Raw genomic sequence first — 23328 nt, forward strand, 5'->3', positions numbered from 1 at the left:
TTCAACTTGGAAGCATTTGTCATTACATCCTCTCTAGCTGTAAATGTCCACGTCTTTCAACTAAATTCCACCCAAGTGTGTTGGGGCATTCTGTTGGACAACGGATGCTTTTGAGCACACTGGTGGCTTTTATGGTAGAGTGGGCCCCCCCATCTACTAGGGCTGATTCTTTACCACAGTGGCCCGTGTCAGAATCTGACTGGTTGCCTTTTGCTGCATATTGTTACAGAATAACAATATGGCACCAAACCTCAAGCTGATGACATCATCAGGGTTATTTTGTCATGCTCTCTTCAGATCCATAGAAAACATCCTACATCTGCTTCTACCAGCAGAACAGCACTCATTTACAATCAAGTGTTCAATTTGTGGAGTAGCCCGTTTTAAGGTACAATCTTCTTTTAGTGCAAAATATATGCTGTGGTTTTGTTGTGAGGCCCTTAGTGACAGACAGGAAACCAAACAACTTACATAATGCAGATAAGAAAAACAGCCATTTTTGCCTACTGAGAAAGAAAACCCCAATAGTTATACGCTGTAGACCATGAACAGTCAATAAGGAAGTTTAAATGGCCCATTCATGTTGAACTGCCCTTATTTGAAGATAAAAGAGAGGATTCCAGTCTTTGATGGGATCTATCAACTCATGCAAAGAAAAGCCTGAACTCTTCTCCATTCATTAAACAAAGCTCTAAAATCAGATAATCCCTAAATACCCCATTTTCATGTCACGAGGCAAAAGTGCATTTATTATCAGAAGCAATATTAACATATAAGATCTGTCTGCAGTTTATTAAAGTTGTTTTCATTTGGAGACTTTGTATTGATAAAAATAAGTAGGCCGAGTTCCAGTTCTGATATAATTATTTTTGATTGAACTGTGCATGCTACTGACTCACTGATTCACTGGCAGGAATTGTATTCCGCTAAAGTTTCACGTGTCTTGTACATTGTTCTAATATGATGCACCCGTTAGGTCTACCTCATCGAGGCCACTGAGTCAAACTGTACTGTAATGAAGTTACTCATCTGGAAATGTAGTTTGCCTTGGCAAAGGTTATCAACGCTTTCTACTTGGAACATCATAACGCTAGAATACAGATCTGACTCATGAAGAAACACTTTGTTGTGGATGTAAATGGCAGAACTGTCACTCTTATACATAAGGCACACACATAATGATGTAAAAGATCAGTAAAAAAGAATTGCTTACGGCCATCTCATCCATAGCTGGAGAATGGATTCATTAGGAAACACTGCAGTGAGGAAAGGAAAGTGCTTAGTTGCTCTAAACCTAAAAGAAAAGTGAATATTAAATCAGCAGGGTGTTTTTCAACATTCATCTCTCATTGCACTAAAGTCTTGTTCCTCCATTATTTTTGTTGGATGTGTCCATGTGTCTCTGACGTCCTCCTCTTGTTACTACGCTATGCCTGTTTGCCTATTCTACAGTGTGATTGGCTATTCTTAGAGAGCAGCCATGCGAGCCGCCAGATGGCCCAGGGCTGGCATTGTCACTGTGCCAAGAGGCAGTTTGGCAGCAGACCTGGAGTATGTCATTAGAGCTAATCTGCATTCTGTCATTCAAGAGGCTACTGATGCAATCTTGGCTCAATTTAATGAAGTTCAGTGCATGCTTGGCCAAAATGACACTATGTAAACATTTGAAAACACATCTCCAGGGCTGAAGATAACTCGATCCAAATACCCCAGGATTATTATATCATTTCAGAGTCGTTGTATTTCTGTCTCGGGTTCCTTGAGGACAGCGATGCAGCGCTAAGGCAGCTTTAGCTATTCGTAATGAGGTACTTGCAGGAGATTCATGTTACAGCATGGATTGAATCATACTGCTGCATATTCCTACTAGCATGAAGGGACATTTTCTCATGTTGGTTGTCCACAAACTAAATCTTGTTCATTTACCGATGGTTGATACTAGACTGTTGAAGGTGAAGAAATCTGTATTGAGTTTATAGATATTCTCAACCGACTCATAAATACTCCCTTGACTGTAGACTTATAAGATGTGTAATCGTGTTGAGAGGGACATTGCATTGGAACTGCATGCGTGATGTACAGTAAGTGTGCAATGTGCAAAGAAGGTTCAAAGCCTATGATCATACAGTGCGATCATTAACTTAATTAACTAATTCAGAGGTGGTTTTACTAAATCTTTCAACCCCCCTCAGTGGGTATGTGTTTCCTCTGAGACAGGTCCCAGTTGTGCCCTTAAATTAAAAGCACCCACAGTACAAGAGCTGCTCAAAGTGGTTATTAGCAACACTTTTCCCAGGACAAAGTCACAGAAAGTCTGTAGTACAGAGTTGCAGTAAAAGCAAGAAAAGTGTTACTTGCAAGATTACATGCCTCTCACAACATCCCACTGTCTGCTTTATCTCCATCTCACACTTTCAGTCTTATCTCAGGTCCCAGGAAGGCAAAACTCTGAGCAGGAAGGTTAGATATCAGAAATGTTTCACTGTTATTTGAGCTGCATTTGTACAGTACTTTCAGACCGATGTTGCAAATAACATGCTGCAGGCAGGCTACTGCTGTGTCCCATCTGATCAAATAGATATAAAAAGACAAAGACTTGGGTGTAATTCTGCAAAAAGTGTACAGATGTTTTTGCCTTGAACTCTTGTTTTGAGAATAAAAATCAACCTAAACAAATATAGTGTAGTGTACCTAGGATGGCTGTCTCCTCTCAGCTTCAAGTATATCTGTGGTTTGTGTTGTCTGTGACTGCAAAACCTCACACAGACAATACCACAGGTTTCTGTCACAAAACAGGAAATGTTGTCTCCTCCTACATTAAGAAGAGTGTGAGTCTTTGCCGTTGCAAGCACATTCTAGCACATTCTAGCACATTTGGCAGAGTCGAGCAGCAGGGCCTTGGCACAGAGCCTCCGTCTTCCACATAACAATTGATCCTCCTTAAAGCGATTAGGTAAGCCGTGATTTGTAGTTGGCAGCGTTTTTTTCCGAACAAGGTCTTTTTATTTGTCTTCCTTTTTCCTTTAGGTGAAGGGTTGAACTTCACCTGTAGTTTACAGATGTTCTGATTCACTTTGATTACCACTTCTACGTCATCTATTATTGTGGGATATGCTGCAAACATGAGGTAGATGCTAATAAAAGCAGATGTTGTGTGTCTGTTCCCATAATGATTTACTACTAGGTTTTACATTTGAGTATAAGGATGACTGGGAAACAGTTATGGGAAAGTTTGAATTATTTTATATGTTCTCACGCCTAGACTACTGCAACTCCCTCCTGGCTGGTCTACCTGCATGTGCCATCCGACCTCTGCAGCTCACCCAGAATGCAGCGGCTCGTCTGGTCTTCAACCTTCCTAAATTTTCCCACACCACTCCGCTCCTCCGCTCCCTTCACTGGCTTCCGGTAACTGCTAGAATCCACTTCAAGACACTGGTACTTGCTTACCATGCTGCGAATGGATCTGGCCCTTCGTACATCCAGGACATGGTTAAACCGTACACCCCAGCGCGTGCACTACGCTCTGCATCAGCCAAACGACTCGCTGCACCCTCGCTGCGAGGGGGACCCAAGTTCCCATCAGCAAAAACACGTGGGGTTTGCTGTCCTGGCTCCAAGATGGTGGAATGAGCTCCCCATTGTCAACAGGACAGCAGATAGCTTACATATCTTCCGGCGCAAACTGAAAACTCATCTCTTTCGACTCCACTTCGAGCGATAGATTTATTAACAAAGCACTTATATACTAATAAAGGACTGGCTTATCTAAAGCCAGTTGAGTAGCACTTGAAATGTTTTGGCTCTATGAAACCTGATGTACTTATATGATTCTGTTTTCTTCAAGGTTGTGTCTTCCTGGTCGAATGTACTTATTGTAAGTCGCTTTGGATAAAAGCGTCAGCTAAATGCAATGTAATGTAATGTGTGCATTCATATTGCAAATGTGGGCACGTGTTTCCATGCTGAAAATAAATTGGGTTTTTGGCAAACAGAGTATATGAGAGATCATCACCTTTGAGTGTACTGCAACAAGTCGGGTTCTCATAACTGTGAATATTAAGCCGCGTGTATCTTGTTTCACACAGGAAATGAATTTCTCGGATCAGAATTATCTATGTTAATCTATGCTGCAGTTAATATCATTTCAAGTGCATTTGTGAACTGAGCAAAGTCAATGCACACATTCTTATAATCATTTTTACACTTCACTGCTTAAAACATGTGGGTTTTGCTTGTATATCCGATACCAAAACTAAGACTGTGTCTGTTTTCTATAATCTGCCTCCCTCAGGGTCAGAGGTCAGTGTGAGTCACAGCAACATGTCGGAGTCTGCAAAGCCCCACCACCCCTCCCCACAGGGTAAGGGGGAGAAGACCCATGCCAGCGACTTCAGCTACGTGGGCATTGATGCCATCCTGGAGCAGATGAGGAGGAAGGCCATGAAGCAGGGCTTCGAGCTCAACATCATGGTTGTTGGTGAGTCAGATGTTTACATTGACATATTTAGTGCCACATTCAAAAAACATCCAGTACAATTACTAGATGGGCAGGATTCTCGCTCTTTGGTTTTGAAAATAAATTCACAATGTTGAGTGTCTTCATTCCTTTACCTTTTTTTTGCCTTTTTATAGAGATTTTTTGGGTTGTGAAATTGACCTTTTCTCCAACAAATGATGGTGATATGCAGCTAATATGCCACTCACCCTCACTTAATTATGTTTAAGTTCACATTAGTAGGTATTGGACATAGCTTGTTAAAGGTAGAAATCATGTCTCGCTAATATAAATAATTCCCTCTACTTTTACTTTATGTAAACGTCACCTTACATAGAATAGAATAGTTTAATGTCATTATACATGTACAATGAGATAAATGCTTCTCCCTTTCAAGGGTGCCATCAAAACAAAAACAAAACATCACAACATAAGACAACAAAATACACGCAGCATACATACTTAGGAATAAGGGATAAAGGAATAAAGAGTAAAGTGCAGTAATTATTTCCAGGAGTACTGTATGATAATAACTACAAATCCTTGGTATGATGTAAAGATTAGAACTGAAACTGACACATCTGAGAAGACTTGGGGCTGTAATCGCTTCCAAATATTTTACAGTTTTGACTTGGTACTAAATTCAGCAAAAAGATCAGAAGGTAAACATTTTCAAGGCAGCAGCAGGAAATGCAGAACAAAGCAGAAAACAGGATGTCAAGCACAGCATGCTTAATATGCAGTTTTTCTGAAATGGAAAATACCTTTTTTATTATTTTTTAAATAACGTTTATCATGTAGCTTCTCGTCCTTGGCTGCAGTCAAACAATGAAACGTGTGCGTGGTTCTTTTTCAGCTGTTTAATAAAGAGTCAGCCAGCATGGTGCCTCCTCAACAAGCTCTTTTCTTTGTGTCAATGATGTAAACAAACACACTTGAGTTGACAAAGGGAGGCTGTCATGCTGGGAAAGTGTCACAATGACAGCAACGACTTTGACAAGCTGAAGCTAACACTTTTTAGAGAGCAGCTACACAGTGCCTGTTATTTTAGTATCCACCACCAGGTCTGTGAAAACATGTTAGCACATCTCCATAAGGACTGATGTATCAAAATGGTCAAAAGTGATTTGTCTGAATGTTCTGTCTAACTCTCTAGCACCAACATGTATGCACTTGTAGTGCTCAGATACTTTGAGGATACATTTACCTTGAGCCTCGAGATGACATACTAATAGTGTGTTGTGAAATGATACTCTCACACTGTGCCCACCAGAGTAGAAGACAATAAAGCTTTAAAATAGAAAAGAACAATGATACATTTTAACCTGCATTGAGTGATTTTTAATATACAGTCAGTAGCAACATATCAAGTTCTTCTCTGGGAAGTGTTGACAGATTGTTGCCAAACACCTCATCAGAGTTGTATTTCTTACTGTTAAGCCAGTATCGACCTGCCCTGTGCACTTGATCCATCAAATCCTGGGGGAAATGTCTCAATCCCTTCCATTTATTAGTCAGGTTTTTTTTACCATGACACTGGGTTTGCGTGGGATTTTGGAGGTGTTTGTGTGTTCATTCCTTGCACAATGCAACAGTTAATATACCATTTTTTCCTTTTTTTGATGAATATTTGTGAGGTTCCTGCTTGCGCATGTGAACAAGCTTCAAGAACAATGCCAGGAACACAGAACAGAAATATAACAGAGCCCTTTTGTGATTCTAAAAAAGTTTCTTTGGCCCAGCAGAGTTGTCTCTTAGGCAAGTCAAGTGAGGACATGAAAGGTTAGAGCAGCTGTGGTCTTGTTCGTGTCCATTGTGGTCCCCTCTATGAAATGTATTTGCCTAAACCCTGCCCTTAGCTATCTGACCTTTTGATTTCCACCACGCAGCTAGGGGGGGTGGGTGGGTGTGTGTGTGTGTGTGTGTGTGTGTGTGTGTGTGTGTGTGTGTGTGTGTGTGTGTGTGTGTGTGTGTGTGTGTGTGTGTGTGTGTGTGTGTGTGTGTGTGTGTGTGTGTGTGTGTGTGTGTGTGTGTGTGTGTGTGTGTGTGTGTGTGTGTGTGTGTGTGTGTGTGTGTGTGTGTGTGTGTGTGTGTGTGTGTGTGTGTGTGTGTGTGTGTGTGTGTGTGTGTGTGTGTGTGTGTGTGTGTGTGTGTGTGTGTGTGTGTGTGTGTGTGTGTGTGTGTGTGTGTGTGTGTGTGTGTGTGTGTGTGTGTGTGTGTGTGTGTGTGTGTGTGTGTGTGTGTGTGTGTGTGTGTGTGTGTGTGTGTGTGTGTGTGTGTGTGTGTAATGGGCGAGTGTATAATGGGCGAGTGTTTGACAGAGAGAGAGAGCGCGTGGTGGAAAAGGCCGCCCTGGGTGTCACAGAGGGCTTGGCAACACTCCACACGCCGCAATGGATGCCCATAGGGGCTGTGAACAAAGGGTGATGGAGAAATATGGTGTGTGTGTGCCTCACTAAAAAAACATTTTTGAATGTTAAATAAAAAGTTTTGAATAAAGATTTTATGACCAATATGATGTGTCTATTTCAGGCGACCCTATCCCTCTTTGTTTTAGATGTTAAAAACATGTGCTTACATGTCCCAGGACTAAACAAACATGAAATGTAATGACAGTATGAAGTACATTTCAGAATGTTTTCCCTGTAGACCATCTTACTTGTTAGACAATACAGTAGTAATTCATTTTAAAACAAAAAACAATGCTTTTCAGGATGTTAGACATGTTTGTGTGCATGTGTGTGGTCTATACAATACATCTGCCCTCTTGTCCTCCACAGCTTGCCTGTCTGACCCTGCAGCTGTCCAGCTATGCTCATAGTCTATTCACACACACACACACACACACACACACACACACACACACACACACACACACACACACACACACACACACACACACACAGAGTAACTTTACATTATAGATGAGGTCTTGTGCATATTGAATCTCACTGGTTGAGTGAGTAAAGAGCTTATGACGACACTTTTGTTTTAGGGTTGAAGGAGTTTTTGTTCCCTGTGACTGTCGGGGGTTAAAACCAGTAACAATGTGTTTCTGTAACTGATGTTTTTGTCTTGGTGTGTGTTTTCCTGATCAGGTCAAAGTGGCCTGGGAAAGTCCACTCTGATGAACACACTGTTCAAATCCAAGGTGAGCCGCAAATCAGTGCAGCCCAACCCGGAGGAGCGGATCCCCAAGACCATCGAGATCAAGTCCATCAGTCACGGTATGCCAATTTTCATTTTTAGAAGCCTATAGCTAAAATAATTACATAACGTTTTAGAGTTTTCTGCTGCTCTATCATACTACCGATCTGTTTCTTTCTCTGTTTGCCTTTCCAAAATAAATATGAATTCAATACTATTTTCTTTGTCTAGATATTGAGGAGAAAGGAGTGAGGATGAAGCTGACAGTAATCGACACTCCAGGCTTTGGGGATCACATCAACAATGAGAACTGGTAAGCTCAGGTTACTTTATCTGAAGGCCTCAGTAGCTGTTAGTAAAGTAATTTCCGACATTGCTCTTATGCAAATCAAAGCCACGGTTCTGTTTCCTCAAAATAATGTATCTGGGTATCACGATAATTCTTAATTCACTGCTGTATATGTATTAACTGTAAGCAGCAGGTTTCTACCATTGGCTGGTACAAAACTTGCTAACTGTTTCCTTTTCCTTTTCCAGCTGGCAGCCTATTATGAAGTTCATCAATGACCAGTATGAAACCTACCTGCAGGAAGAGATCAACATCAACAGGAAGAAGAGGATCCCAGACTCCAGGGTGCACTGCTGCATATACTTCATACCTCCCACGGGTCACTGGTGAGATCACATATTAAAGACACTTTCACTCTGTGACTAAATGCCCCAACTTTTTGCTCTGCATCCCACAAGTTTCTCCCACAGCTGCAGATACTAATCAGGCCTTCTGGGAATTCCCCCCCCCCCCCGAACCCATTGTCTGTCCACAACTCTTTAACCACATCCTTCTGCAGCTTTTTTTATCATCTCTCTCTTTCGTGACAACATATGGAACTCATTCTCTCCGCAGAGACACCGAATATCACTTGAAGAGTCGGATTTCACCGTGAAACTGGACTCTACAGATCTCATAGTTAAGAGAGCTAGAGAGACAGGGAAACAATTACCAGGATGCAGAGAAGGGAATCTCTAGAGAAGGATACATTGTAGTGGTTCGAAGCATATGACCTTTTCACTGAGCATGTTAATTGTAGGCTTGTTGATGGATGCATTTACCAATATCATTATTTTAATTGGATGGCCTTAACATGTCTGCTTTTTTTCTATTTGCCAACCTCCTTAACCAATACATTACTGCGCCTGAAAGTATCACTTACATTCTAAAAAGGCTGCATCAGAGATCTGGGTTCTATTGATGATCACATGTCATCATTATTTGTGAAAATGTTGTTAAACAGACAGATGGGAACCAAGTGGTTTACAGATCACAAATAAAAAATGGTCTAAAGCTTACAATGTCTTGCCGGTGCACACGTGGCCTTAAAAGAACCAGCTGGCAGCTGATTGCTTTACCTACATGGGGTTTGTGTTGACACACTTAACCACATTTCCTCTGCTGCTTTGTCAATGATTAGGGTCTTTTTTTTTTCAAGGCGACTCTGTAATTAGTTTGATTTAAAGTGACGATTTGTCTGTTCTTGTGTGTTCTTAGGACACAGAGCAGGACTCAATGCACACACATATCATTTATAAATGAATCTTGAAAGGAGTATTGTATTGTAAACAGGCAGATAAAAGCCCACTAAACACCCATGCACACCAACTGTAAACACACTCGTTCACTAACCATCTGAGCACATATCTCTGTGAAGGCCCCATCCTCTGGTAACTCAACAGTTGTCCACTTAACGTTTTCTATGAGAGGGGGATGACATGTGTGTGTCTGTGTGTCCCGTTGTTTGACAGACCCCCTCATCATCTGCTCTAGTCGCCACAGCTGCAGCTTCGGAGAATGTGTGTTTTTGTGTGTATCTCTGTTCATGTAAAGCAGTGCATGCAGTGGACTCAAGTGGGCAGTAGGCATGCTAACACTTGTATAACTACACATGTTTGGATGACCTGGAGGTGTGTTTGTGCAATACACAACCTACAGCTGCTCAGTTCAGCCAGTTCAACAAAACACTTACCTCCCAATTTTTCATTATGACCCTGTCTCGGATTCTATATCATCTGTTGTTTTTAAGCGAAATTCAAAAGCGGTACTTCCCATACAAACTTAACATCAAAAACATGCACACTTTACTGTAATGGTCATGACTTTGTGAAAAAAAAGATGGAAACATCTGTCAGGAAGTGGTGTCTTCCTCACAGCCAACCAGAGAGTTTTAGGCGGTGAACAAATGAGACATCTGTTGGGGCTACTGTTGAGACCTGACATAGAGATGAATGTATGTATGTGCATGGAAGCATAGACACAAGAGTATGTTATATGAGAATGAATGAATACATACGAAAACATGAACACATACATGCAGCACATATTTTCTAGGCACAATACTGTATAATGTATCTGAACCCTATACACAATAATAGTTGTATGTGTGATGTACAAGTTCTGTTGTCTACTCACAGATTCTGTTATCCTACTTTTGCTTATTTTCCCTTTTTCATTGCACACAGTAACAGTTGAAGTTTTAAATTAGGGTCTGTAACCAATTACACAGACACAACGCCACAAGCCTCTGGACGCCTCTGCCATTTGACCGTAGTCCAAGAATGACAGTCAGGAAAATCATGGCAGAAATTCCCTGGTAGCTCTCATAAGACTCTTTGGAGATATGCCTATTTGTACTATTGTATTTTTGCCTGAGGCGTTTTAAACAGCAGTTTGTTTTGATTTGAGCTCTAATTTAACTCTTCGTGTCAGCAAATGGCTTTTAAGCTGCTTCTGTGGTTTCAGGCAGATGAACGGTGCTCAATGAAGCTGACACTCGTGGCATTGGAAGCCATTTCTGATAATGGCAGTCAGCCACGCTGTTCCCCCTCTGGGCAACATGTTTTCCTGAGAAAAAGAAGGCTGCATTTTAACTCATTAACTCAGAGCTGGTTCCTGATCTGTTACTGTATATAAAAGAAGGAAGGAAGGAAGGTGCAGCTCTGTGCTGTGGTTAGCTCTTATCTCCGTTTCTCATTTACAAGCTGAGCTTATCGTTTTCAATTGATATGAATATGACTGCTATTTTGTCTTTCAACAATACAAAAAGGAGGGTTTTTCCATGCAAGCTGGCATTTAGGGGACATCTGTGCATGCATACATTCTTGCACATATTAGCCATATGTTCATGTAAAAAGATGTGTACACATGAAGTGTGCAGGTATTCTCAGTCATGCATATGAGGCTGCTGACATGCCAATTTGCAGTTTCCTGTATCCGTACAGTGACAGTTTAATAACTGCGCTTAAACATTTATATTCAATATTCACACGATACATAATCATCTACTTCACTTTTTAACTTTCTTGCTATACAACCTCTGCTTGCATATGATACATGCCAGTAGTCTGCTCTGCAGGATACATGCAAAACACCGTGGTGAAGTCTGGTTGAATGCATCGCTTACTGTGTCATCTCTCTTTACCTTGGTGCAGCTCTGTATTCCCCCTTTCCTCTGTCTCGCTCCATGTCACACATGCTTCCCAGTGTTTCCTCCATGTTCATGGGGACATGCCTGTCAGTCACCGTGGAGAGCAGGCCAGGGCTTCTCCTCCAGCTGCCCCCGGGCCTTTGAACCAGGCTGGCCTGGCTTGGCTGGGGCTAATTGGAGGGCAGAGCACACAGCATGAGGGGAATCTGTCTTGAAGAGCAACTGGGGTTAATGTTGAGCCAGTAGAAAACAGTGAAGGCACAGAGAAATGGAAAACAAGCAGGAACAGAACAGCAGTCCAGAACCTTTCATAAATTGTCACAAACAATTCTCAAGTTTGCTTTGAGTTAAGCAAAAAAGGAGAATATTAAAAACAAATGGCCGACGGCAAACAAAGAGCGGCATTAGACTGAATGACTGTATTCTGCTTTATCCTTCAAAATCTCATCTAGGAGAAGGCGACGGGAGAATTGGTTAAGTATACAGTTGGACGGCAATGGCAGCATATGTTAATGCAGTACAAGTGTCAACATGAGATATTTAGTCGGACTTAATGTAATGTAACAGACCATGAATGCCCTCTGGTGGTTACTTGGTTTCAATACACACATTTTTGTGTACACAAAATTGTTTTTTTTGGCGATCATTTTAGAAAAGAATGTTGTGAGATGCTTCCCCTGCACATACAGATAATTTGAAGATGATGGAAGAATATTAAAAGCAGTATTGCATTGCACACATGCAGATAAAAGCAAAGTTGGTTGATTCCATACCCATGTGCATCTCGAAAAACTCATACCGTAGCATGAGCATGTTATCCCTTTCTTGCTACATTCTGGGACAACAAACAAACACGGTTACAGACCTTTATGCACAACATTTATTTGTACTGTCTTCTCCATCTTCCTTAGTCTGCGGCCTTTGGATGTTGAGTTCATGAGGCGTCTCAGCAAGGTGGTCAACATCGTCCCCGTCATCGCCAAGGCCGACACACTCACCCTGGAGGAGAGGGACTTCTTTAAACAAACGGTGAGAGCAGTCTGTGTGTTCAGACCACAGAGGGGCAGGTTTTATGATATTTATATATTTTGTATGTGATTTCACGTGACATCTCATCCTCCCATCACACCTGCAATAACCCGTAACAGGTATTTAGGGAGGAGTAGGTTGGTTGATTCCCCTCACAAACATATGTGTATGCTTATCCACGACCACAGGTTGGTAACACATGAAGAGCTGCCAGGCACCACCAACAAAAGCCATCTGGCTAGATATTGTACTTATCCTGGGAAATACCGTATCATCTCTATAAAAGTAATGCTCAGTACAGAAGGAAACATTTAAGAACTCTTTATTTGAAGCATTTATTTACTGAGCGGCGTTCCACAACTCTTAAGTCTGGCTCTTTTTTAGATGGGAAACCTCTGCCCAGTTGCCAGCGGAGCAAGCAGGCCCTTCATTACCCATAAATAACTGGGTGCAAGTACAAGTCAGCAAGTTCAGAGAGCTTTCCACTGTGTGGTACATGAACAAACATGACCTTTCTTCTTGGCCAGAACTGTAAAAAGTAGCAATATGGCAGCTAATGAATATTCATCAGTTTTTACATGTACTGTAAGTTAAGTTTTATCCCTATTGATACAGCTCTTTATAGTTTGTACAGCTTTAAGAGCTTCTAATTTACGTTAGCCTTGCTAGCAGACGTTCAGTCCATCCCTTTAGGTCCAGACTAAAGTATCTCAAACCTACTGCTGACAAGCATATTCTGGACAGACATGGCTAACAGGCAATGTCTCCTATGAGTTTAATGATCACTTATCTTTTTCACTAGCACCGTCATCTGGTTTTTTAAATGTCTTGACAGCTTTGGGATGGATTGTACAGAAAGTCATGGCAGCCAGAGAATGAAACCTGAGGACTCCATTGACTCTTTATGACTGGTTGATTGCAAACGTCAGACATTCCCTTCAGTCTCTTCAGGCAGTATTTGATGATTAGTGCTAATTAGCATATGTAACCATGCTAACACACGTTACACCTGCTAAACTGTTTACAATCTTATTGAAAGTACAGCCTAACAGCTGCTTGCAGGCCTGCTTACTCCTTGTTTTTCGTCCTTACGAGATGTATTCTTGACTGTACAATTTCAAATTGCACAAACAATTAACACAACTACATGGTCTAAACATTTACATCCATACAGAGTTAGCATTGGAAAGCAGATTTTAAGCAGTTGTCAAGTAATATTTTGTTCCTCAAGGGTTATTTAGATTTGTTCTCTGTATGATACAGTAGCCCCAAACTAACTCACAATCAAATGTTCAGGGGCCTCATTTATAAAGCGATATACACTCAAAAAAATGGCGTACGCCAGTTTCTACGCAATGTTTGCGATTTATAAAATACTAACTTGATGGGAAAACGTGCGGTCCTCCACGCAAACTCTAACCCATGCGTACGCACTAAGCACAACAACGGGAGAGACGAGAAACTGCGACACCGTTGGCAGAAGGAAGAATGGAGAGAAATATGTGGAAATAATACCATAAATAAAATGTTACCTCTCATTTATCATATATGAAGAATTCATTTTCACAAATTGATTAAAGCCAATCTTAAAATGATTAAACAAACGCCTGTTTGCGACTCCTCAGTGCACACAAAAACATAACTTGGAGAAATAAATAAATACGGATATGTTATTTAAAACCATCTCGAATATGTTGTGTTAATGTTATGAAATGTTTTCTCATAAATGATGCGGTAAACAGAAGGACACAAATTACTTTAAACTGACGCCGTTTTGCATTTCTATAGGTTGTAGATACGAGTATGGTTTTATATACTATCACGTTTAATCGTGTTTTATGCCGTTTGCCAAAACTTGATAAGTCGCTCGTAAAACACAGAAGGTATGGAAGCTAAGATCACCATATGGGGTAAATTGTACAGCTGATATAACACAACACATTAGTTGTATTTCCTTTAACTGGTGGATATAGGGTTGCTGCGGGGGGGATGCACAGGCTGCAGTGGAGACGCTGCGCACAGCTGATCGACAGCTGGGACACAAACCACCAAATACGAAAACATAATTCAGATCCAGTCGTCATGACTCCACTCCGGAGGGATTCCCCGATCACTTCTTACAGTCTCTCATCAAGGGGGGGTCTCCTGTCCCCGGTACAAACACACTGCCTGAGGAAGGCTATGTGTATTGTTTTTGTCATTAACCTTTTTCGGGCCATTTATTTATTTATTTTGGTGACGATCCGACCTCCATGCTGATACTCTGGTTCAAACTGCATCCACCAAACAATATGATTTATCTCCACCTCCCCAAAATAACCCACATCTGACACGGTGTGAGATGTCTTTTTTAGCTGTTCTGTCGTCATTTCCTGCGATCTTCTTCATGCAGTCAGTCAAAATGAATGAATGGGCGTTTCTTTGACTATTTATAGGCAAATATGGGCGTTACGTGAAGCCCGCAAAAGCTGCACCGTATTTCGAGTCGGTTGTGATTTATAAAGGGAAACCGGTGTAGGAAGTGCCATACGCACTTTCCTTGCCGGTACGCAATGTTTGGTGAATCGGGAAGTGGCGGAAAATTTATGGACCTATTTTTCGGATTTCTACTACGTAAGCAACCTTCCCACGTGAATCCTACGCACGGCGTTATACATGAGGCCCCTGGGCTGATAATCCTCCACTGTAACCTCATCATGGCTTTACCTGCAACAACAGATTCCCGCTCCACCTGGCTTGAGTCTTAAACGTTTCTCCACTGTATCCCTTCCCCAGTATGTTTCTATTGGATAATTCTCAATCGGCAGGAGGCAGACGGCCACCTGCCTTTCTCCATCATTTCCTTTATCTATCATCCCTGTGTCCAAGACTACAGACTTAACTTAAAAGCTTTATTCATTTTAGAGAAGCACCAACGTGTCTTGGCTACCGTTTTCCCCATGATTCCTGTAACACCGTCCAATAAGTACAAAGCAGGGATTGGACCAGGCCCTGGCAGAGGATGGGAGCTGCAGGGCCAGTGGCTGGATTGTTTTGGTTGGCCGCACATGCTTTGTTTGACCCTGAAGATTATTGACTAAAAGCCTCTCGTGCCAAATGTTTTTTCACTTTCCCTGCAGCAACTTGCAAATGCTAAAAGCAACGGGGGTTTTTCTATTAAATGTTCAGCCTCCATGTGTCCAGCTGTAAGTGTCTTTTTGCATTTCTCCAGCCGACAGTTGATGTGGCTTTTCGTAGATGTTGTCTTGGTTTGCATCCTATAATGTAAGCCTGAGAAAGCTGCCAAGGATAAACAATGACATGTTGGATCAAAGACCAAGTGGAAATCGTCAGGGTAGTAATTGTGGGAATGAACAGTCATTCATTAAAAGGACATTTCTCCCAGAAGCTAGTCCGTCTGTTTTTCCTGTGCCAGTGCCTGAATCATTATAAAGACACATAAAGTATAGGGGGAACCATTGTGTCATACGTCTGGATGTATTTGTTTTTACCTTCGAGTGGTTAACCTCCATGGTAACCCCTGGGTGTCAAGGATATTAGGAACCATTTAATGTCAACACCAGCAAGTATAACAGACCCAAGTGTTTATTTAGGTCCTCTTGTGGGTCAGAGCAGCTTCCATGTAACCCTCTGACCGAGACTTAAATACCTGTATGTAGACATCATTCAATCCAAACATCATGTAGCGTTTGCATGTTATGGTGACTGATTGAGTCCAATGGACTGCATGATGGATGAAGCGTCTGGGCTTGATTTATCGCTTTTGTCTTCCAATAAGACTTTCTTTTTCACAGTATCTGTTTCAGCTATGACTACTGACCTTTATGTAATGATGTGTAAAGATGTTGCCATTGGGTTACATTTCTTTTTAAATGTGATTACCTAGAATTTTGAGTGGGGAAAAACTATTATTCAACAAAATGAGTTGGACAATGATATACTATATAAGATCATTTTGGTTGCTGTTACTATGTGTGTTAAGGTCATTTAATTAAATGTCTCTGTGTCATTGTGCTTTGCTCTGTGCAGATTAGGGAAGAGCTGCGGGCCAATGGCATCGATGTTTACCCTCAGAAAGAGTTTGACGAGGATGCGGACGACAGGATGATCAATGACAAAATCAGGGTAAGTTCAGTTCACAAGAAGGTATCCTCCTGTAGCTCAAGCTCCTTAAATAGCAATCAAACATGTGAACTCAGATTTAAACTCAAGCCTTTGTCAAATGTTATACGTTATTCTTTTTGTTTCCAGAAAGTCACGATTGTCACAAAAAAAACGACCCAATTACAGCATGTTGTTCTAGCAAAGTGGAACAACAAAAAGCATGACCTGAAAACAAATCGGTGGTAGAGCTTCATTGACCGTGTGTGTGTGTGTGTGTGTGTGTGTGTGTGTGTGTGCGTGTGTGTGTGTGTGTGTGTGTGTGTGTGTGTGTGTGTGTGTGTGTGGTGTGTGTGTGTGTGTGTGTGTGTGTGTGTGTGTGTGTGTGTGTGTGTGTGTGTGTGTGTGTGTGTGTGTGTGTGTGTGTGTGTGTGTGTGTGTGTGTGTGTGTGTGTGTGTGTGTGTGTGTGTGTGTGTGTGTGTGTGTGTGTGTGTGTGTGTGTGTGTGTGTGTGTGTGTGTGTGTGTGTGTGTGTGTGTGTGTGTGTGTGTGTGTGTGTGTGTGTGTGTGTGTGTGTGTGTGTGTGCGCTCAACAGGAGATGATCCCTTTTGCTGTCGTGGGCAGTGACCAGGAGTACCAGGTGAACGGAAAAAGGATTCTGGGAAGGAAAACAAAATGGGGCACCATAGAAGGTAATACACATGAACCCTAAGATACACACATAATAATTGCACAGCTGGTTGTTTTTCCTGCCATTACAGATTGGTATTATAATAATGTGTTCATTTTAATCTGAATGATGCAATTACAACACTAAAGTATGTCATTTACCATACTCACACGTGAGTCACATCACATCTATTCATTTGACAGTGCCAAGGCCATCTAGCTTGATCACTGATGGATAATATAATCGCATGCTTGCCACCAGGCCCCATTCATGTCATTCACACGATAGCATCATCAACACGGTGAACAGCTTTGCACAAAAGACAACAGATTCTAATTGTTGGTGTTATTTAAGCACGTTGAAATGTACAAACTGCAGCTTTAAAATCTTTCCAGCTGGTTGAACCATCTGTTGTTTGACTACCAGTGCGTTTGTTTGCATACGTCTCTGTGAGTCTGTAACTAGGGACATGTATGAGACAGGAGGAAGAGATTTACAAGGACTTTCTGTGTCCTTTGGGATGAAACGGACACACTGCCTCACACACACTTGCGCACAGCAAATGTGATACAGTTTAAATGTGTTGGCCTGCGATGCATGCTCAAGGAGGTTCATAGCAAGCAATGTCCTCATTTCACCCTTGGGTGTGTGTAAACACATGTGTGTGTGTATGCGAGACAGAAAGGGAGAGAGGGGACATCTGTCTGGATCGGGAGTGAAAATGTAATTTGAGGTTCTAGAAGACAGCTGAAGGAGGTCGGGACAAGGGACTGACACTGTTAAACAAACACTGTCTCCTGGATGCAATTCAGCACACATAATTAATACTGAACTTTAGTTTAATTAGATATGATATACATGCATCATAAAACATAAATATCTCACTTAAAAATAAACACGTAAAGGTAGTTCAGTGCAATTTTGAGACACCTGAACAAGCAGCAGTGACCTGCCACCTGCAATGGCCACGTTTTAGTCTATTTGTGAGTTGTACACTTTGCATGAATGCAATAATAGAAACAATCTCATAATGCAGAGATCATCTATCAGTCACAGGGTCTACAAGAAGTCGTTTTTCTTTTGAATGTTAAGTATATTTGCTGTCAATAATTATGTACTTTCAGTTGCAATGCAGTATTTTTTGACATTGTTGTTTTACTTATACTAAGTAAAGGTGTTACTTTTCCAAATATTGTTGAAAATGTATTGAAACAGCGAAGTGGATCACAATGTAGACAAGTGATGTTGAAGAGGTCTATTCGGGATTGCTGTTGCAACTCTATATGGCTTAATTTGCATACGTTTAAGCTAAAACCAGGCAGTTGTACCCCCTGAGAAGATGACATTTACGAGGAAGTACCATGAACCCTTTTAGTTTTAAGAACTTAAAGGTGACTACTACTCTCTCAGCAGACTTTATGAAATTAACTCAACATGGGAGAGAGAGGTAAAGTACTGGCACTGTGGGACAAATGTCGCCTTGTCCGGCTAAAAGAACAATGGCTGCACTTTAGTAAAGCCAGGCGAGGGAGAGAGGGAACAAGTAAAAGGTTGAGAGAGGAAGCTGCTGCGCTGCTGGACTTGTCGACTCCGGCCTCATAATGTAGGCCTCAAAGGAGAAGCCTCTTTATCACAAGTGGAGAAGAAAGTGTTTATTTTCCAGGGTTTGGGGGACATTTAGAGATGGAAGGAAGAAACTAAGGAGAGTAATTCATGCATTAAATGTATTTAGTGAACTGAATAAAGGGGAAATAGAGTGGTGATACCAGAAGTGCAGCTTGTTACAAGTTAGTACCGCCTTCCCTCAACGCCACTAATAAGCCCTCCCAGACCCAGCAGTAACTCCACTCTCCTCCTTTCAAAGAGAATTTAATTTCCTGCCCATGGATTTCAAAGCTTTACATAAATAGCACCCTCCTTTTTTCATTTACACCCTTGACATAATCTATAATTCAAACATGTGTTAGCCCTACTGGAGGCACTAGCAGCTTGTCACGGGAGTTTGTTAGAATGTCTCACTTAAAGTTCTCCAATATGAGGGGAGGCGAGATGTATTCACTTACTCTAAAATGGAGGAGTGTGTTATCTTGGCTTAAGAAAATTGCTGCCGATGTCATGTTAGAGAATGCCCTTCAGCTGAATTGTGAGCACCACTGCCATATGGTGGTGCTTTGAGGAATGGCAAGTTATCTGGAATAGAAGGTATAATAATTATCTCATTTCATATGTTGGGCATATCTTCCCCTCTGCATGTAAAGCCCTAAACGATCTGCTGAGAGTCAAGTCAAGATTATTTTGTAAATTGTTCTCAAATGATGTAATTCCACTAATGTTTCATATTTTCTCTCTACAGTTGAGAATATTGGACACTGTGAGTTTGCTTACCTGCGAGACCTCCTCATCAGGTGAGCTTCCATAGAGTTTTTGGATTTTTACGATGTACAAGAACTGATACAAAATGCTTTTTATTGACCGAGCCTCCTGCTAAATCAGAAGGAACTCATTTTATTTGTCGTAATGAATTGGAAACAGCACTGAGACGCTATGAAGCTCCACTTCCCTACTGAAATCAATACTAATGAAATTCTTTCAGATGGGTTGAGTGCTTCCCTAGACAGTGTTATAACGGCCATTTTTACAAAGCTGCTCCATTAAATGTAAAGCATTTGAGATGCTTTTAGTACAGTTTTATCTTATCTATACCTCATCAGGCTAAAACAATGGTTCCAAAGCTTTTTAGACATGGACCATATATTGACGTTATCTATAAATTGAAATCAATGTCACATTAAATAATTAAGGCCTTTCTCAGACTCAGAAAAAGATCTCATGTTATGTTGATATGGTTACCTTAAACATTTAAATGAATAATAAGAAGCATGCTAAATCGTGAAATGTCTTTGTTGATTTTAAAAGGTAAATTAAAAAGAAACAACCTTTGGCCAGTAAGCCCAGTGTATTTCAAATGTACCACAATAAAATGAAAGAAAATTATTGCATTATCTTTATCCCGTGAAACCACTGGGCCAAAACATAATGAGGAAACCAATAAAACACGTATTACGCTTGTATACATTTGCTATACTTTGGACAATACTCACTGGTGTTGTTATATATGGTCTTCTGTCTTTCAGGACACACATGCAGAACATCAAGGACATCACAGGCAGCATCCACTATGAGACGTATCGTGTCCGCCGGTTAAATGAATCCAACGCTCATTTCAAATCACAACCATCTGACCAGCCTGCTGTTCAGCCAAAGGCCAACGGTCAGCCCGAGGTGAAGCCCAGCGCTCCGCAGGCCAACGGAGTGGCTGCTAAGCACGAAGTCATGTCCCACGAGATGTAGAGTCAATATATGAGATCAGGACAGAGCCAGGCACAAAACATACACTCGCACATTTATTCTGTTTACATGAACAAGCCCACATGCACGCAAGCACATACTCAAGCTGTGAAGCTCATTTGTGTTTTCTAGAAGGACCCTTTTGCCCAAAACTAACCACAGGAAGTTCCAAGACACATGAGTCAGAATAAATCCTAACAGTTATCTTTTGTGGGCCGTTTCCTCATTTTTTTTCCATCATAATAATTCTGAGCAGATTCATGTCTTCCCTGCAACATGACATACTGTACAGAACCTGTTTTTATCGGCATTTTATCTACCTGTCTGCACAATAGAATCTAGATTCAAGATGTTCACAATAAGCCATTAAAGATTTCAGGTAATGGATAAACCAAAATGTATCTAGATTACCCTGACTGTGCAGTGAAGTGCATAAACCAGGAAAGTAAATAATTGAAAAAACAATGTACAAGATTGACAAAATTCACAGTATAATGGAAAAAGAGTGCCCCAAAACTGTTTTGTACAGAATGTACCTTTGCAGGATCTTGGGTTGCGGGGTTTAGTCATGAATTGATGTTCAGATGAGATTAAATAGTTAAAGATGAAATACATGATTTGAAATGATACCACATTATCGTTAAAACTAGTACTAACTGTTGTGCCACTGGCCTGGTCCGCTTTGTGTTGTGTTGTTTTGTAGCGATAATAGGGTTAAGTAGGGAGATTTAGATTAGGTTAAGAGTACCATGGAGAAAGTTAAGATATTGTTGACACCTCCGCACTGCAGAATAATACTTTTTTAAGAAAGCCGTGGCAGTGTGGGCAGCTTTCACAAAACCTTTTCCCAATGTCATTTTTCCGTTGTGTTATGATGTTTTTAAAACCCCTTTTTGCCAAACCATCCTGTCTCTTTCTATATAATGCCAATGTTGTGTAATAATAATCTGGCATTTTACATTTCTCATTTACTATTGTATTTGTATTGCTGTTTTTCATGTTCTAATATTATTGTATACAATGGGAGGTGTGGAGGAATCTGTGCAACTGTTGTCCCATGCAGCCATTTTGTCCATTATTTTCCTGACCAAATAAACGTTTTTTGTTCTAAAGAGAAGCACATACAGTATATAAAGTTGATTTATGAATAGGTATTTATGTGTATGTTAAGTGTAATCAGTTCAATTCAACTTTCAACAATGTTGGTATCCAGAGGTTTTTGCAGGTCTTTATACATGATGTGATCTTTTAGCTTTACATAGTGTTTGTGGTTAGTAGCCTGCATTTATACAGTATGTTGTACCATGTTGGCTAGGCTGCACTATAACTAGCGCTGAAGTACAAAAGTTGTTTGTTTGAACATTGATAATCAAAACCAGTTCTACCAATAAAAAACCTTTTGTCAGAGAGACACACAAAAAACCTTAAAAGACACCCAGAAATTAGTTATATTTTTGAAAAACGTTTGCATTAATACAAACTCAAGGGATATATAATCGAGACATCTTATTTTCCTTACAAAAAAAGCGTGTTTTATGATCAATTTACTACCCGAAAATATTCATACATACAATAAGAAGAGAAAACACTTTGAAAACCAATACTTATTGTCTTCAACGAAAGTTAATGTTACACGTTGTTTACTGTTGTATAGTTTTTCTGTTATTTGTTACGTTATAATAGACTAAGGTTTTATCTTTGATATGCTATCTCAAATAATAAAGATTGATATTTTTATTGTTGAAATTGATTGTCTTGATTGTCAAAACATATTTCAGTGAAGGAGAGCTCTATGGTGACTATTAATGCGAGTGTTTGATTAGTGCAGAATACTGTATATTGTTTTCACATATTTTAGATGTCACCTTAGATTTAATTGATGGGGCAACATGTTTTTTTTTTTATCAATAGTTGAATAATTCAAACTAATGTGTACACAAAAGTTGACAGAGGGATCATCATCTAATTGAGAAATAAGCCATTTAAGGTATCACTTACATTTAGAACATCCAATACAGTCTATAATGAATATCTCCTACCTATTCTGTATTGAAATACCTACATAATTATTGCTTTTCATTTTCATACAACAACAATATGATGGCATTGTGTGAAAATAGTCAGGGGAAAAGGTTGGACATGCATGGAATGCCAAACATTGTCATAACATGAAATCTGTTATTATTGCCTGAGAAATACATGGAGGAAAATGCCACATTCCAGATACTCTCATGTAGGCTATTAAATTACAAGACTTTTTCCAACTGTGTCAAAAATATGCTTATCTGTAAACGTATTTGATGAAATTATTTAATATAATGAGACCTGCTTATTTACTGAGAAGAGTGGCTCACTTTTCCTGAGCGCAATTCATTATAGTTTGCCTTAATACAAAAAATAAAATGTCCACATTCTACACAATATTATCTTAACTGAGAGGAAATGGGAATTTGGAGCTTCATAGTGGGGTTCACACCACACTCTCACAGCACTGGTTTAATAGGGATTCTCATTTACGCCTCCTGTCACACTATTTCTCAACTACCCTGCTGATTGTAATGTGTTAACAGTGTTGTTTGTGGGAGGTCATTGTCACCCTTTCACACATTGGAGCTCCTGCTGTGACTTTTCTTACCATCTCTGTGTTGAGTTCATTGGTTTGAAACTCTGCTGTGCCGAGCCTGACAATGACTCAGCCAGGGGGACAATGACAAACGTGAAGGTGAGAGACAATGGAAGTTCTATACAAATCTGTATATATTGAACACTCACCTAATGTTGTCACTTCTATCTAAACTGTTTCCTAGGCAGACATCCTGAAGTTTGAAGGTGAGTGATAATGACAACTGTGACAGTTCTATGACAGCTCCACTGGCTGGCACAGTATAAACCCATTTGGTGGTGCATATGAACTGACATCTGTTCCCTCTCACTGTTACAGCATAGTTTCACCTAATATGGTGACTTTTCCCAATGAAAATGTATTTATTGTATTGTATTGTATTTATGTATTAGTGCAAATGTAGTGCATTTGCATTTTGCGGTCAAATGTGCT

The 23328-nt window shown here is 40.5% G+C and overlaps 1 protein-coding gene across 6 annotated transcripts in view; it reads left to right on the plus strand.

Annotated features, from left to right (window-relative positions):
• sept9b (septin 9b) overlaps positions 1–21402 on the plus strand; it is an 80921-nt gene extending 59519 nt beyond the window's left edge. For 5 of the 6 annotated variants that reach the window (XM_034203359.1, XM_034203358.1, XM_034203357.1 and 2 more), the window contains 9 exons: positions 4295–4480; positions 7597–7725; positions 7877–7958; positions 8183–8320; positions 12036–12153; positions 16183–16278; positions 16851–16947; positions 19279–19330; positions 20060–21402. In XM_034203359.1, coding sequence (XP_034059250.1) covers positions 4295–4480; positions 7597–7725; positions 7877–7958; positions 8183–8320; positions 12036–12153; positions 16183–16278; positions 16851–16947; positions 19279–19330; positions 20060–20276 — 1115 coding nt within the window. In that variant the 3' untranslated portion in view covers positions 20277–21402. Of the gene's footprint in view, positions 1–2850; positions 2954–4294; positions 4481–7596; positions 7726–7876; positions 7959–8182; positions 8321–12035; positions 12154–16182; positions 16279–16850; positions 16948–19278; positions 19331–20059 lie in introns of those variants that run through there. The other variant, XM_034203362.1, reaches the window with a different exon arrangement.
• The last annotated feature ends 1926 nt before the right edge of the window (positions 21403–23328 follow it).

Source organism: Gymnodraco acuticeps, unplaced genomic scaffold, assembly GCF_902827175.1.
Source record: "Gymnodraco acuticeps unplaced genomic scaffold, fGymAcu1.1, whole genome shotgun sequence".
In the NCBI taxonomy this organism is placed as follows: domain Eukaryota; kingdom Metazoa; phylum Chordata; class Actinopteri; order Perciformes; family Bathydraconidae; genus Gymnodraco; species Gymnodraco acuticeps.